This window comes from Chroicocephalus ridibundus, chromosome 21 (genome assembly GCF_963924245.1).
Source record: "Chroicocephalus ridibundus chromosome 21, bChrRid1.1, whole genome shotgun sequence".
NCBI lineage: Eukaryota > Metazoa > Chordata > Aves > Charadriiformes > Laridae > Chroicocephalus > Chroicocephalus ridibundus.
In genome coordinates this window covers 1,240,307-1,254,001 of record NC_086304.1, presented here as the reverse complement: position 1 = coordinate 1,254,001, position 13,695 = coordinate 1,240,307, and the positions used below count along the sequence as shown (strand labels likewise).

The 13,695-nt window shown below is 72.7% G+C and overlaps 2 protein-coding genes across 10 annotated transcripts; both read left to right on the top strand.

Moving 5' to 3' along the window:
• Positions 1 to 45: 45 nt before the first annotated feature.
• On the top strand, positions 46 to 4,327 carry DCST1 (DC-STAMP domain containing 1). The gene is made up of 16 exons (XM_063357607.1): positions 46 to 217; positions 304 to 429; positions 508 to 582; positions 683 to 811; positions 897 to 1,036; positions 1,121 to 1,301; positions 1,446 to 1,589; positions 2,167 to 2,288; positions 2,365 to 2,522; positions 2,686 to 2,785; positions 2,912 to 3,007; positions 3,090 to 3,216; positions 3,335 to 3,451; positions 3,572 to 3,714; positions 3,820 to 3,933; positions 4,082 to 4,327. Exons 1-16 carry the CDS (start codon positions 139 to 141, stop codon positions 4,325 to 4,327), a joined length of 2,097 nt encoding a protein of 698 aa, XP_063213677.1. The 5' UTR covers positions 46 to 138.
• A 1,212-nt stretch (positions 4,328 to 5,539) lies between these two features.
• On the top strand, positions 5,540 to 13,298 carry ADAM15 (ADAM metallopeptidase domain 15). Of its 9 annotated transcripts, XM_063357054.1 has the most exons (26): positions 5,540 to 5,762; positions 6,482 to 6,585; positions 7,251 to 7,327; positions 7,697 to 7,775; positions 7,882 to 7,958; positions 8,037 to 8,220; positions 8,290 to 8,355; positions 8,443 to 8,511; positions 8,627 to 8,796; positions 8,874 to 8,958; positions 9,038 to 9,186; positions 9,267 to 9,444; positions 9,614 to 9,706; positions 9,815 to 10,010; positions 10,092 to 10,200; positions 10,290 to 10,440; positions 10,510 to 10,587; positions 10,668 to 10,779; positions 10,907 to 11,045; positions 11,250 to 11,311; positions 11,450 to 11,503; positions 11,763 to 11,868; positions 12,314 to 12,382; positions 12,589 to 12,660; positions 12,830 to 12,951; positions 13,144 to 13,280. In XM_063357054.1, the coding sequence occupies exons 1-25, from the start codon at positions 5,693 to 5,695 to the stop codon at positions 12,939 to 12,941; spliced, it is 2,661 nt and encodes an 886-aa protein (XP_063213124.1). In that variant the 5' UTR covers positions 5,540 to 5,692; the 3' UTR covers positions 12,942 to 12,951; positions 13,144 to 13,280. The 9 variants fall into 9 exon arrangements, with proteins under 9 accessions (XP_063213124.1, XP_063213125.1, XP_063213127.1 ...); XM_063357055.1 differs by lacking the exon at positions 11,250 to 11,311; XM_063357057.1 differs by lacking the exon at positions 12,314 to 12,382.
• Positions 13,299 to 13,695: the final 397 nt, after the last annotated feature.

The following is a 13,695-nucleotide window of genomic DNA, read 5'->3' as shown; positions in this document are numbered from 1 at the left end:
GGTGCTCTCTCGGGCTCCGGGTGCAGGGATACGGCAGGGGGAACGGGCAGCTCGCAGCGTGCCGGTTGCAGGGGAGCGTTCCGTCGTTGCCGGTTGCCCAGGGAGCATCCCGCTGTCGCCGGGACGAGGCACGGAGCCATGGAGCCGGTGGCAGCCCCTGGGCGAGTGCGCTCGGCCGGGACGGAGCGGCGCAGGAGGCAGAAACCACCCAACACGAGTGAGATCCCGTCCCACCCTGCTGCCGGCCGGCGCTGCCCGTGGGCAGTGGGACGGGGCAGGGCTGACGCCGCCCTCCCCACCCAGCCCTGAAGCGAGTGGTGGTCTCGCTGCTGCCCGCCCCGTGCAGCCGGTTCCTCTGGAGCCGGCCGGACCAGTACCGCAGCGGCAAGTTCTTCCTGGGAGCCGGCGTCGGGACCCTCCTGGGTCTCGGTGAGTGTGTCCCGGCACCGGTCACAGCAGGGGGCCGGCGGCACCGGGGGCTCAGGGCAGATTTGTGGGTTGTTGCAGGGCTCTGCCAGCTCCTCATCGTCCCCATGAACTTCACGGAGACGCGCAAGGCGCAGGTCTCCTACGGGCTGGCGGGTGAGGACGGGGCTGGGAGGGGACTGGGGTGACGGGGGCCGTCAGGAGCCCCGGGGGGGTTCTCTGCGGGACCGTGGGTTCATCTCTGCGCTCCCCGCAGGGGTGACTGCCTTGGGCTGGGCCACGTCCCCCCACTTTCGTTGCGCCACCCTGCTCGTGGCCCCCAAATTCCTGGGCAAGGAAGGTCGGGTCTACGTCCTCTCCTTCGTCCTCGCCGCCATCTACAACGGTAGGGTCTCCCCGTGTCCTCGTCCCCCCCCTCCCAGCAGGGTCCTGGGGGCTGGCGGGGTCTGAGCCAGCCCCGCCGGTGGCAGGCCCCGTGGCCAACATCTGGCACAACCTGGAGGAGGTGACGCGCTCGCTGGGCTGCGTGGCCGAGCTGCAGGTCAACCACAGCCGCCACCTCTGGCGGGCGTCCACGGCCCCCCTGCACGACCTGATGGAGAACATGGCGGTGAGGCTGGGGGGGGAGGGGTGGGCGGCGGGGAGCCGTGGGGCAGCGGGGCCGAGCCCGTCGGTCAGCGTGCGTGTCCGGCAGCGGGGCGGAAGGAGGCTGAACGCCGAGATGCAGAACGTCTCGCGCGCCTTCGTGGAGCTCAACGAGGAGGTGGCCAGCGAGGCGGGCTACGACCTGCGGCGGCAGCGCCGCCAGCCGGGCCCCCGGCCGGGCCAACGCACCCAGGAGCTCTTCGAGAAGAAGACGAGGATGCGCTGTACCCGTGAGCGGGGCGGGCGGGAGGCCGGCGGTGCTGCCGGTCGGGGGAGAGGGGCTGCCGCAGCCCCCCGCACCGTGTCGCAGGGCACCCTGGATGGTGCCCCGGGGGGGTGCTGAGCCGGGGGGTCTGAGTGCTCCCGCCCCCCAGATGTGATCGACCAGGGCATGCGGCGCTGCCGGGAATGGTTCGACTCCATGCACGACAAGTGCATGGAGAAAGTGTTCGTGCCCATCGTCAACCACCTCGTCTGCCTGCCCATGAAGCTCAAGATCATCTGCCGGATTGTCAGGGGTGGGGGAACGTGTGCGGCCCCCCCGACCCTGTCCTCCCTCGGTGGAGCAGCTCCAGCTCTGCCCCCCTGCAGCCCCCCGGGATGGCAGCTGCGGCCTGTGCTGGTGTGATACCCGGGGTCCCGGCTCTGCCAGCACCATCCCTGCTCCATCCCTTCTCCACCTCTGCTCCATCCCCGCTCCATCCCCACTCCATCCCCGCTCCACCCCGGCTCCATCCCCACTCCATCCCCGCTCCACCCCGGCTCCATCCTCGCTCCATCCCCACTCCATCCCTGCTCCATCCCCACTCCATCCCCGCTCCATCCCCGCTCCACCTGTGCTCCATCCTCGCTCCATCCCTGCTCCATCCCTGCTCCATCCCCACTCCATCCCTGCTCCATCCCCACTCCATCCTCGCTCCATCCCTGCTCCATCCCCGCTCCATCCCCACTCCATCCCTTCTCCACCCTTGCTCCATCCTCGCTCCATCCCCACTCCATCCCTTCTCCACCCTTGCTCCATCCTTGCTCCATCCCCGCTCCATGCCCACTCCATCCCTGCTCCATCCCTGCTCCATCCCCACTCCATCCCTGCAGTCATGGACAGCTGGTGCCAAAACAGGATCCCCGTGGATGGCAACTTCGGGCAGATGTACGACCTGGTGAACGACTCCATCGGCAACCTCAGTCAGGAATTCACTGCCAGCGTCGTCTACCAGGTGGGGGCCCGTCCCCTCCGCCCGGGGCCGGGGTGGGGGCCGCATCCCGCCCGGCCCCACGGTCCCTTGGCCGCAGGAGCATCACCGCGAGATGCTGCTGGATGCCAACATTTCGGCGGCGCGGCTGATGGAGGAGGTGAACTCGCACCTGCAGCAGCACGGCAGCCACCTGGGCCGGGCCGTCTCCTTCTTCCGCCTGCTGCTCTCCTTCACCTTCCTCCTCGTCTTCATCTCGTGAGGCCCGGGATGGGGGGCGGGGGGTGCCAGCCGCAGGGCATGGAGGGGCAGGGGCCTCCTTTGGCAGCAGGCTTGGGGGTCACAAAGACGGGGGGGGATCCTGCGGGGCTGTAGGCACTCCTTTGTCGTGTCCCCCCCCCAGACCCTTCCTTTTTGCCAGGGCTTTCTCCTACACCAAGCAGTACTGCCAGGACATCTCCTTTGACAACCTCTACATCACCACCTACTTCCGCCAAATCGATGCCCGACGCAGAAAGCAGGTGAGGATCGGGGCGGGGGGGGGAGAAGGGGTGGCGGCAGCAGGGCGGGGGGGGCCCTCACCCCCGTCTGGTGGTCCTGGGGTGTGTGGGGGCCGCGCTGAGCCGCCCTTGCTCCCCCTTCCCCAGCACAAGCGGACGCTGCTGCCCCTGCGGCGGGCAGAGGTCTCCACCGTCGTCTTCCCGTGCCGCCTGGCCATGCAGCGGCTCGAGATGAAGAACATGGTGAGGGGCTGGGGGTGGGGGGGTGGCGGAGGGGCGCCAGGGCTGGGGGGGGACAGGCTGTGGCGGACCCCGCTCCCCGCAGGTGCTGGAGCTGCTGGAGTGCATCCCGCCCCTGCTCCTCCTCCTCCTCGCCTGCGGCCTGGACCACGCGCTCGTCGCCATGCTGAGCGTCATCCGGCAGCACTCCTTCGTGCAGTACTCCTTCCACAGTGAGCCCCCAGCCCCACGGCAAGGGTCGTGTGTGTCTTCCCCCCCCCCGCCCCGCCTCCGCACCCTCCACCCGTGTCCCCAGCCCCGCAAGCCCCCCCGCGTCCTCCCCTCCCGCAGGCAGCCACCGCTTGGCCGTGCATGTGACGGGGACGTCCCTGATGGCTCGGCTCCTGCGCAGCACCGTCGGGGCCCTCAACACCTCCTCCCACTCCCGGCTGGAGACGTCCAACTTTGGTGAGCCCCCCCTGCAGGGGACGGGACAACCCCCCCCACACCACCCCTTCCCCGGCTCCATGGCCTGGCCACCCCTCCCTGCCTCGGAGAGGGGGCTGAGCGGTGCCACTTTGTCCCCAGCCTGCCTGCCGCGGCCCCGCAGCATGGGGCGGCAGCAGTACGTGGGCAGCTGCCTGCCCCTGGCCCTGCTGGTGCTGCTCTGCCTGGCCCAGGTCTACACCCACCGCCTGCGCCGCGCCATCGCCGCCTTCTACTTCCCCAAGGTGAGCGGCAGCCCCGGCACCGGCCGAGGGCCCGGCGCAGCCTTGGCGCGCTTTTGGGGTGAGCCGGTTGGCCCTGGCCACCCTTCATGGTCTCCGCCGGCGCAGCGGGAGAAGAGCCGCGTGCTCTACTTCTACAACAAGCTGCTGCGGCAGCGGCAGATCTTCGTCCAGCGGCAGCGGAAGCTCGTCGCCCGGCGGGCACGGCAGCACCCGGGGCTGGTGAGTGGGGACGGCGACGTGGGGCTGGGACCGCACCGGGTCTCCGGGGCGAGGCAGGGGGGGGACGACTTTGCTGTCCCCCCCATCCCAGGTCCGTTCCCTCCATGGGGCGGCCGCTCAGCCCCACACGTCCCCGTCACCGCCGCAGGGGCCGTCGCTGCGGGAGTGGTGCTGCCAGCGCTGGCCGCGACTGCGCCGCTGGATGCGCCGGAGCTGCACGGTGTGCGGGACCCCCGGCACCCCCCAGGACCGCGTCTGCCCCGCGCCCGCCTGCGGCGCCCCGTACTGCCGGCCCTGCTGGAGGGAGGCGGGCGGCGTGTGCCTCGCCTGCACCCCCGGGGATGTCGGCCTCTCCCAGGAGAGCAGTGACGAGGACAGCGGGTACGCGGCCTGAGGGCGCCCCACAATACAGGCTGCGACCCCCCCGCCCCCGGCACAGCGTGGAGTGTGGTCTGTGGGGCGCGTCCGCAGGGGCGGGGGGCTCCGGGGTACGGAGTGGGGAAAGGGGGTGATGAAGGTGGGGGACTCTTCTGTGTGTGGGATGGGGAACGTGGGGGTGTCTGATGTACGGGTAGGGGAGATGGGGGTCCCGAGTGTATGCGGCGACGAAGATGGGGGTCTCCAGCGCACGGGATGGAGAAGGCGGGGGTCCCAAGTGCATGGGGCAATGAAGATGGGGGTCTCCAATGCACTGAATGGAGGAGGAGGGGGTCTCCAGTGCATGGGGCGATGAAGATGGGGGTCTCCAGTGCACGGGATGGCGAAGGCGGGGGCCTCTGGTGTCCAGGGCAATGAAGATGGGGGTCTCCATTCTATGGGGCAGTGAGGGCGGGGGTCTCCAGAGCATGGGGTAATGAGGGTGGGGGTCTCCACTGTACGAGATAATGAAGGCGGGGGTCTCCGAAGCACGGGACAGTGAAGGTGGGGGTCTCCACTGTACGGGGTGATGCAGATGGGGGTCTCTGGAGCACAAGGTGGAGAAGGCGGGGGTCTCTGCTGTGTGGGGTGATGAAGATGGGGGTCTCTGGTGTACAGGGTGGAGAAGGCGGGGGTCTCTGCTGTGTGGGGTGAGGAAGATGGGGGTCTCTGGTGTACAGGGTGGAGAAGGCGGGGGTCTCTGCTGTGTGGGGTGATGAAGATGGGGGTCTCTGGTGTACAGGGTGGAGAAGGCGGGGGTCTCTGCTGTGTGGGGTGAGGAACATGGGGGTCTCTGGAGCACAAGGTGGAGAAGGCGGGAGTCTCTGCTGTGTGGGGGGGGTCTCTGGAGCACAAGGTGGAGAAGGCGGGGGTCTCTGCTGTGTGGGGTGAGGAAGATGGGGGTCTCTGGTGTACAGGGTGGAGAAGGCAGGGGTCTCTGCTGTGTGGGGGGACGAAGGCAGGGGGTCTCCGGAGCACGGGATGGCGAGGGCAGGGGTCCCGCTCCGCAGCAGCAGTGACGGGGGTCCCCGTCGCAACGCCCCGGGCAGTGTCGCCGCCTCCCGGCTCACACGGAGCCGCCGCTGCGCGGAGCCCCGGAGTCGCCTCCACGGCGCGGCCGCCCGGGTGTCCCCCCCCCGCCCCGGGCCGGGCTGGGCGTCGCCGGCGGAGCGGCGGGCGGGGCCGGGGGGGGCCGGGCGGAGGAAGTTCCTCCTCCCGGGCCGGGCCGGTCCCGGTGGCGGCGGCGGTGGCGGTGCCATGCGCGGCGGGGGCGGCCGCGGCGGGTCAGCTCGGGAGCTGCCGGCCCGGGGCCGCCGAGCCCCGCTCGGGCTGCGGGAGGGCGATGGGGCTGCTCCTCTTCCTCCTCGCCGCGGGGCCGCTCCTCGCCACCGGGGCCAACGGGAGCGGCGCAGGTGAGCGGGGACGGGGACGGAGGGGGTCGTCGGTCCGTGGCCCCCAGCCCACGGGGGTCCCTCCTCGGTCCGTGGTGGGACATCGTGCGGGGACGCTCGGGGACCGGGAAACCGTGCGGGGGCGTCGGGAGCGGGGGTCGCAGCCCCGCGGGATGCTCGGTGTCCCCCGGGCTGGCGGGGCCGTGGGGAGCGGGGGCTGCGGGGGACCCCCGCCGCTCCAGCATCCTCGGGGCTGCCGGCGGGCGGGGGTCCCCCGGAGAGCCGGGAGGAAGCGGGGGCTGCGGGGGGGGGTGAGGGACACTGAGTCAGCCGGGCCGGGCCTCCCAGCCCTGCCCCGGTCCCTGGGCTGGTTGTACTGGGCGGCCGGGCCGGGGCTGACGCAAGGCCTGGCCGGAGACACCGGGCGGCCCAGCCCCGGGCGGGGGCGAGCGCTCCCGGTCCCCCCCGCGCCACCGCGGGGTCACCTCCAGGCGTCCCCCGGGCTCCGCTGGGAGCCGGCGCCCTGGTGCTACGGCCGGGGGATGCCCGGGGGCACCGCGGGAGCCGCTGGGGTGAGCATGGGAGTCCCCCTTCCTGCCCCCCCAACCCGAACCCCTGCCCTGGCCCTGGGCGGGGGGGGGCTGCCCTGTGACGGGAGACGGCGGGGACCGGGCTGCGACCGGGGACGAAGGTGCGATGGGTGACGAAGCTGTGACAGAGCGGCTCTGGGCCCCGTGCAGGTGACAGCTGGCGGCGGCGCCGTGCAGAACTGGGACACTTCTGGCGCGTGACCCCGCGGGTCCTGAGGGACGACCGGACACTCAGCCTGGCAGAGGCCACCCAGGTGAGCCCCCGCCCGCGTCCTCGGGGTGACAACGCTTGTGGCAGTGGGGTAGGGGCTGCCTGCACCCCGCCACCTCCCTCTGCCCCCTTCCCAGCGCGGGAAACCCAGCATCCATGTCCCCTGGCCCCAAGTCCCTGGGGGTCCGAGCATTCTGAGCCCCCCAAGGGCTGTGGGGAGGGGTCCCCCAGCAAATCCCCCTTCCCCTCCTCTCCCGATGCTGGGAGGGACCTTGCCGTGTCGGGGCACCCACCCTGCGCCCGACACCCCTCCCGGCCGGGGCGGAAGGGCCCAGCCCACCCCGCGGCCGTTGGGAGTCTCTCCAGCGTTTCCGCCGCGCTGCACCGGGCAGGAAGCGCGGGGGGCAGCGGGGAGGGGGGGGCCCGGCTTTGTTCGACCCCCCCCATTCCCCAGCACAATGAGCCTGGGAGGGAGGGACGCTTCCTGCGGGGCGTGAGGGTGGGGGCCGGGGCGGGCAGGGGATCCCTTCCGCCCCCTCCCTCCGGGCACGCGCCAGGGCCAGGCGGGTCCCCCGGCCCCCCACCAACACCCCGCTGGGGGTCACGGCGTTTCGGAGGGCGGTGGGGACGGGAGGGGCCCCTTGGCAGGCGCAGGATCGGGTCCCCTGGGGCAGGGGGTCGTCCTGTAACCTCTGCCTCTGGCGGCAGGGGGGGTTCCCCGCCCGGCTGCGGGTCCTGCTGGAGCTGGAGGGGACGCGGCTGGTGTTGGAGCTGGAGCAAAACTGGTGAGTCGGCGGCTGGCTGGGGCAGAGCAGGGCTGGGAGTTGGCGGGGGGGGTCCCGGGGGGTCCTGTGCCCGTGAATGGTACATGCAGGGTGGGGGGCCCATGGGCTTTGTCTCCATCGGTGGTGCGCATAGAGTGGGGGTCGGGGGCACCCTCTCTCCGTCCGTGGTGCCCCATGGAGTGGGGGTCCTTTGTTCCCCTTGTCCATCCATAGCACGCATGCGGTGGGGGTCCCAGGGACCCTGTCTCCATGCGGGGCGCACCCGCAGCAGGGTGGGAGGTACCAGGGTCCCCACTTCCATCACGGGTCTGCTCAGAGTGGGGTGAGCTGGGGGGTCCCAGCGGCGGGGGTGACACGTGTCTCTGGCAGGGAGCTGGTGCTGGGCGCCGGGGCGCTGCTCTACTACCTGCCCAACGGCACGCGGGTGGCGCAGGAGGCCAGCGAGCAGGTAGGGCCCGGGCGCACCGTGTCCCCAGCGGTGTCCCTGAGGGGTCCCCATGCCCTGGGGGGACTCCAGTGTGGGGCTGGCTCTTGAGTCCCCCTCTCTGCTGCAGGAGCACTGCTGCTACCAGGGGACGGTGCGGGGCTTCCCCGGCTCCTGGGCCAGCCTCTGTGCGTGCAACGGACTCAGGTGAGTCCCCCCCCAGCCCCGGTGGTCCCCAAGACCGGGTCCCAGCACGCCACTGATGCCTCCTCTTCCCATCCCCAGCGGCCACCTCCGGCTGTCGGAGACCAGGAGCTACGGGCTGGAGCCAGACGCTGGTGGCCCCCCGGGGTGGCACATTGCGTACCGGTCACGGGAGGTCCTGCTGGCACCGCGGGCCTGCGGGCACGGCCCCCTGGACCCCCCCCAGGAGGAGACAGAGGAGACGGAGCCCCCCTGGCTGCAGAGGGTAGGTCACCCGTGGGTCCTGCCCCGCCAGAGAGGGTCCCCTTGTCCTGACCCCCCCTCTCCTCCCCAGGGCAAGCGGGCGGCGGTGGAGCAGCAGCGGTTCGTGGAGCTGGTGATGGTGGTGGACCACGCTGCGGTGAGTGCTGGGCAGACGCCCCCGGCGCAGAGGCTGCCCTGTTCTCCCCGCCGCCCCCCCTGACAACCCCTCCCTTGTCCCCCCCAGTTCCAGAATTACCGCGACCTGCAACGTGTCCGCATCCGGACCCTGGAAATCGCCAACCAGGTGGACACGGTGAGTCGCCGCTGTGACCTGCCGGGCACCGTTTGGCGCTCGGCTCAGCTGTGCCGCTGCCGTGGGGCCAGGGGTCTCTGACCCACCCTGTGCTGTCTGTCCCCCCCCCCCCCAGTTCTTCCAGCCGCTGGGAGTGCGGGTGGCCTTGGTGGCGGTGGAGGTCTGGAGCGAGGGCGACAGGTTTGCGGTGGGCGGCAGCGCCCGGGCTGCACTGGAGCGGTTCCTGCGCTGGCGCCGGGAGGAGCTGCTGCCCCGGCTGCCCCACGACAACGCTCAGCTCCTCACGTGAGTGGGGGGACGGGATGGGGACGGGGCACGGGGTGCGCGGGCAGCCCTCCCCGACCCCCACGCTCTCTCCCCAGGGGTGCTCGCTTTGACGACGTCTCGGTGGGGATGTCGGCTCAAGCCTCCATGTGTTCCCCCACGCGCTCCGGCGGGGTCAGCATGGTCAGTACCCCCTGTCCCCCCCTCCATCCTGCTGCCACCTGCCTGCCCTGACACCCCCCCCCCGCCACGTCTCCTGCAGGACCACTCCATCAGCGTCCTCGTCGTCGCCTCCACCGTGGCCCATCAGCTGGGGCACAACCTGGGCATGCGCCACGACAGCGCCGGGCGCTTCTGCGACTGCAGCGACCTCCGGCAGGACCGCGGCTGCATCATGGCGTCGCCCACGGGGTGAGGGCAGCAGGCAGGGCCCTGGGGGGGACGGGGCTGAGCCCCCTCCCCACCTGACCGGCCCCTCTCCGGCTCTGCAGGCTGACGCCGGGCTTGAGCTTCAGCAACTGCAGCCGGCAGGACCTGGAGCGCAGCCTGCGTCAGGGACGGGGCTGGTGCCTCTCCAACGTCCCCGAGCCCCGGCGCCTGGCCGGCAGCCCCAGCTGCGGGAATGGCTTCGTGGAGCCGGACGAGGGCTGCGACTGCGGCCTCAGCGTGGTACGGGGACTCCGGCCGGGCTGGGGTCCCCCCTGCGGCCACCCCCCTTCTCCTGAGCCTGGGGCTGCCCGTGCCATGACTCTGCCCGGGGGTGCCGTGTCCCGGCCCTGCCGGCGGGCTGGCGGGGGGTGCCGGTGCCACCCGCTTACCGCAGCCCCTCTGCCGGCAGGAGTGCACCGATCCCTGCTGCAACAGCAGCAGCTGCCAGCTGATGCCCGGGGCTGAGTGTGCCTCGGGGGACGCCTGCTGCCAGGACTGCCAGGTGCGCGGGGGTGGGCGGCCGGCGGCGCTGGCACTGCAGCCCCTCCCCGGGGTGGGTTTCCTGGGGACACCCGCTCGTCTGACTGTGCCCCCCCACACACACACACAGCTGCGCCGCGCTGGACACCCGTGCCGGGAGCCCCTGGGCGAGTGCGACCTGCCCGAGTTCTGCGACGGGGTCTCGCCGCGCTGCCCGCCCGACACCTTCCTGCAGGACGGGCAGCCCTGCGCCGGCGGGCGGGCGCTCTGCTTCGGCGGCGCCTGTGCCACCTACGAGGGACAGTGCCAGCAGCTGCTGGGGGCAGGTACGGCGGGGCCGGGCCGGGGGCTGGGGGCAGGGTGGGGGTGCTGACGCTCGCTTCTCCTCCCCCCCTGCCCCGCTGCAGGCGCCGGCCCCGTCTCCAGCTCCTGCATGGCCTCCCTGAACGCAAGAGGGGATGAACGCGGGCACTGCGGGCACTTCCCCAATGGCTCCTACGTCGCCTGTGCCCAGCGGTGAGTGCCACCCCCCCTTTGCTGTCCCCCCCAACAACCACCACCACTGTCGTCCCCCACCACCGCCCCTGACCCCTCTGTCTCTGCAGGGACGCCGGCTGCGGGATGCTGCAGTGCCAGCGCAGCAGCACCCGGGGGGACAGACCAGAAGGGTCCTGCCAGGGGACCCTCCTGCCCGGGGACGAGGACGTGAGCGATGCGGCCATGGTGCTGCCTGGCACCGCCTGTGGGCCCGGGAAGGTGAGTGCCAGGGTGGTGGGAAAGGGACCGGGGGGGCTCACCGGGTGCTGACGCTGCGTCCCCCGGCAGGTGTGCCTCCAGCACCGGTGCCAGAACGTCTCGGCGCTGGGTGACCAGCAGTGCCGGAGCAAGTGCCACGGGCACGGGGTGAGTGCAGGGCTGGGGGGGGTGGGTGCTGGAGGTGGGGACCTGCCAGTGGGGCTGAGGCTCGGTGTCCCCCACCCCAGGTGTGCAACAACCATGGGCACTGCCACTGCGAGCGGGGCTGGGCCCCCCCGACCTGCGAGAGCCCCGGGGTGGGGGGCAGCCAGGACAGCGGTCCCGCCGGCCTGGAGCGAGGTGAGCCCCAGAAGCAGGCGGCCGCCACCGCCGCGGGCACGGAGAATGGGGCTTTGTGTGGCCGGAGCTGGCATGGGTTACAACACGTTGTGGCGGCGGGGGGGGGCTGACGTGCCGCTCTCCGCAGGGGGGAGCGCCCTGCCCACCGCCCTGCTGCTGAGCGCGCTGCTGGGGCTGGCCCTGGCCCTGGGGCTCTGCTGCGCCCGCCGCGCCGGACTGCACAAGCGCCTCTGCCAGCTCGGCAAAGGGACCTCCTGCCAGTACAGGTAACCGGGACGGGTGGCACGCGGGTGGCACTCGCCGCCTCTGTGGGCGCATGCGCGTGCCGCGGCAGGCACCGGTGCTGCCTGCCTGCATGGGGGCACGCACACGCGCGTGGGGGGTACGCGGGGCACGTGCATGCGTGTTTGCACGCACGCGTGTGTCCCGTGGCGGCTGACCCAGCGGTGTGCATGCGTGTGTGTCCCCAGGCAGGCGACAGCCCGTGTGTGTGTGCGTGTGCCTGTCTGCATCCCCCGTTCCCCCCGTGCAGGTAGCAGATCCTGTCGTGCATCGTCGCCCCGCGTCACCCCGGTTCCTCGCCCCACGTCACCGCGGTTCCTTTCCCCACTTCCCCCCCCGCCCCCGGCCCCGAGCCCAGGGCTGAGCCCCCCCACTCTTCTCCCCACAGCGCTGAGACCCGGGTCCGATTCCTGGGTCCAGAAGCCCCAGACGGCTGGAGCGGGTAACGTCACTGCCGGCGCCTGGGCGTGGGGCTGTCCCTGAGCCATCCTGCTTCGCAAGGCCTCCGGTGCTGCGATCTTCCCCTGGCAGTGCCCGGGGGGTGTGGGGCAGCCCCGGGGTGCAGGGTGTCGCATCTTCCGGTGCCGAGGGGTTCGTTTCTCTTGGGCTTCTGCTGGTGTCGGTGTCGCTCAGTTGCCGTGTGGGATCCCCCCCCTTACCGCCCGGAGTGAGTGGGGCCTGATCCTGCCTCTCCCCTGCAGGATCTCGCAGCCAGAGCCCCGGTTGGGCAACCAGGGCCCCCCTGAGCGCCCCCGGCCCCCACAGTGGCGACAGGCCACGGAGCTGCAGGTCATGCACAGCAGCAAGGTGAGAGCTGGGGTTGGGGGGGTGGGAAATGGGGACGGAGGGGGGACGCTGGTGAGGGGGATGCTGTCACCGTGGTAACAGGCTGCGGTTGCCGTGGGTACCGGGTTTCAGTCTGGTTGTTGCCGAGGAGGCATCCCTGGGTACCAGCTCCGAGCATCCCTCCCTGCCGGGGCCGCGTGCCTCGGCTCCGTGACACCCCGGGACAGGAGCAGCCTGGCACGGCCCCGGACCGCGCCGCTGCGGCGGCCTGTGCCACGCTCAGGATCAGTGCCTGGCCAGGGGCCGTTGGTGGCCATCCAAGCCGGGGCTGAGCCCTGGAGCCACCCGTTGTGGGGGCAGGGGGGGGTCTCAGCTTGGCGGTGGGAGGGGGGTCTCCGCATGCTGCACGGCTTGCCCGGCTGCGGGGCTGCATGGCGCGCCTGCCCCCCTCTCCCTCTCTCCGCAGCCGGCTGCCCTCGGCTCGGCCCGGCCCGATCCACCCTCCCGGCCTCTCCCGCCGGACCCTCCGCCCAAGGTAACGCCCGGGCCGGGGTAGGGGGCCCGGGCAGCACCCCCCTGGCCACCGGCCACCCCTGCATGCCTGGCTGCGCACCCGCTCTCGACGACCTGCGGCCCCTCCGTGGCACGGCTCCCGGTGCCCACCGCCCCGGCAGAGCCGGCACCCCCCTACGGGAGAGCTCTGCCCCTACCCCCAAACAGCCTCCTGCTCTCTCTGCCCAGGCCCCCCCCTCGGACAGGCCGCCCCCCCCCACACGCCCGCTGCCCGCAGACCCCGTGGTGCCCGGCACGCAGGTAACGGCAGCGGCACCAGCGTGTGGGGCAGGACGGCCTGTGCCTCGGCCGGGCTCCCCCTGTCCCCCCCGCCAGGGCAGGGGAGGTGATTTGTGCCCCCCCCCCCCCCCCAAGCCCATGGCGGGGGGTTGGCCTGGGCCAGAGCTTTGACGCCCCCGTTCCCCCGCAGCCCCCAGCTCCAGCCAAGCCCCCCCCACCACAGCGGCCGCTGCCATTGGACCCCCCGGGGCCTTCGCTCCCCCACAGCGAGACCCCCCCCGGTCACCCCTACGTCACGGTGATACCCTCCAGGTGAGGGGGGGGCTGCGAGGGGTTGGGGGGGGCTGAGCTGGGGTGCAGAATGGGGGGGCTGCACAGTGCCGGGGGGGGGGGTGAAAGGCCAGAGCAGGGGGAGGGGGCATGGGCTATGGGGAGCCAGAGCAGGGGGGGCCCTGGGGGCCTCGCTGGGTCCCCGTCACCACCCGCCTCTCTCCCCCCCCCCAGGCCGGCCCCGCCGCCGCCGCCCGCCGGTGCCCAGCGGGAGGCCTGAGCCGCGGGCCGGGAGCGCCGCAGCGCTGGAGCCGCGGGTGAGGCCTCGCCCCGGGGCCTCGCCGCCCTCTTGTCCCCCCGACGACGCCAATAAAGGGGCTGTGAGCTGTCTCCGTGCTGCCTCCGCCCCACCGGGGACCGGGAAAGGGGAGAGGGACTGGTCGCGCTGATCCCCGCGGAACTACAACTCCCGGCAGCCCCCGCGGCGCCGGCCGGAAGCACCGCCTCCCGCGCAGGAAGTGGGTCTCTGGCGGCAGCGCCCCCTGGCGGGGACTAAGCGCGCAGCCGCGGCGGGGGAGAGGGGCGGGGGTCTCCCTCGGAGCCACGTGGGCACGTGCAGGGGCCACCCGCCTGCGCGCGCGGGCACGTGTGCGCGCGCCCCGTGGGCACGGAGCGCCCCCCCCCCCCCCCCCAACACACACACACCCCCCCTCGGGTCCCGCCGGGCCGGTACCGGCGTGCGGTGGGTGCCGAGGTGTCCATGCCCGGCCCGGGGAGGGGGGGTGG

What these genes read in the sequence shown, in the direction of transcription:
- ADAM15 (XM_063357054.1), top strand. Translation starts at nt 5,693, where the DNA reads ATGGGGCTGCTCCTCTTCCTCCTCGCCGCGGGGCCGCTCCTCGCCACC. An exon ending in GCCTGGCAGAGGCCACCCAG is followed by an intron (nt 6,586 to 7,250) that starts GTGAGCCCCCGC and finishes CTCTGGCGGCAG; the next exon opens with GGGGGGTTCCCCGCCCGGCT. An exon ending in AGGTCATGCACAGCAGCAAG is followed by an intron (nt 11,869 to 12,313) that starts GTGAGAGCTGGG and finishes CTCTCTCCGCAG; the next exon opens with CCGGCTGCCCTCGGCTCGGC.
- DCST1 (XM_063357607.1), top strand. Translation starts at nt 139, where the DNA reads ATGGAGCCGGTGGCAGCCCCTGGGCGAGTGCGCTCGGCCGGGACGGAG. An exon ending in CGTGCAGTACTCCTTCCACA is followed by an intron (nt 3,217 to 3,334) that starts GTGAGCCCCCAG and finishes CCCCTCCCGCAG; the next exon opens with GCAGCCACCGCTTGGCCGTG. An exon ending in GCTGGAGACGTCCAACTTTG is followed by an intron (nt 3,452 to 3,571) that starts GTGAGCCCCCCC and finishes CTTTGTCCCCAG; the next exon opens with CCTGCCTGCCGCGGCCCCGC.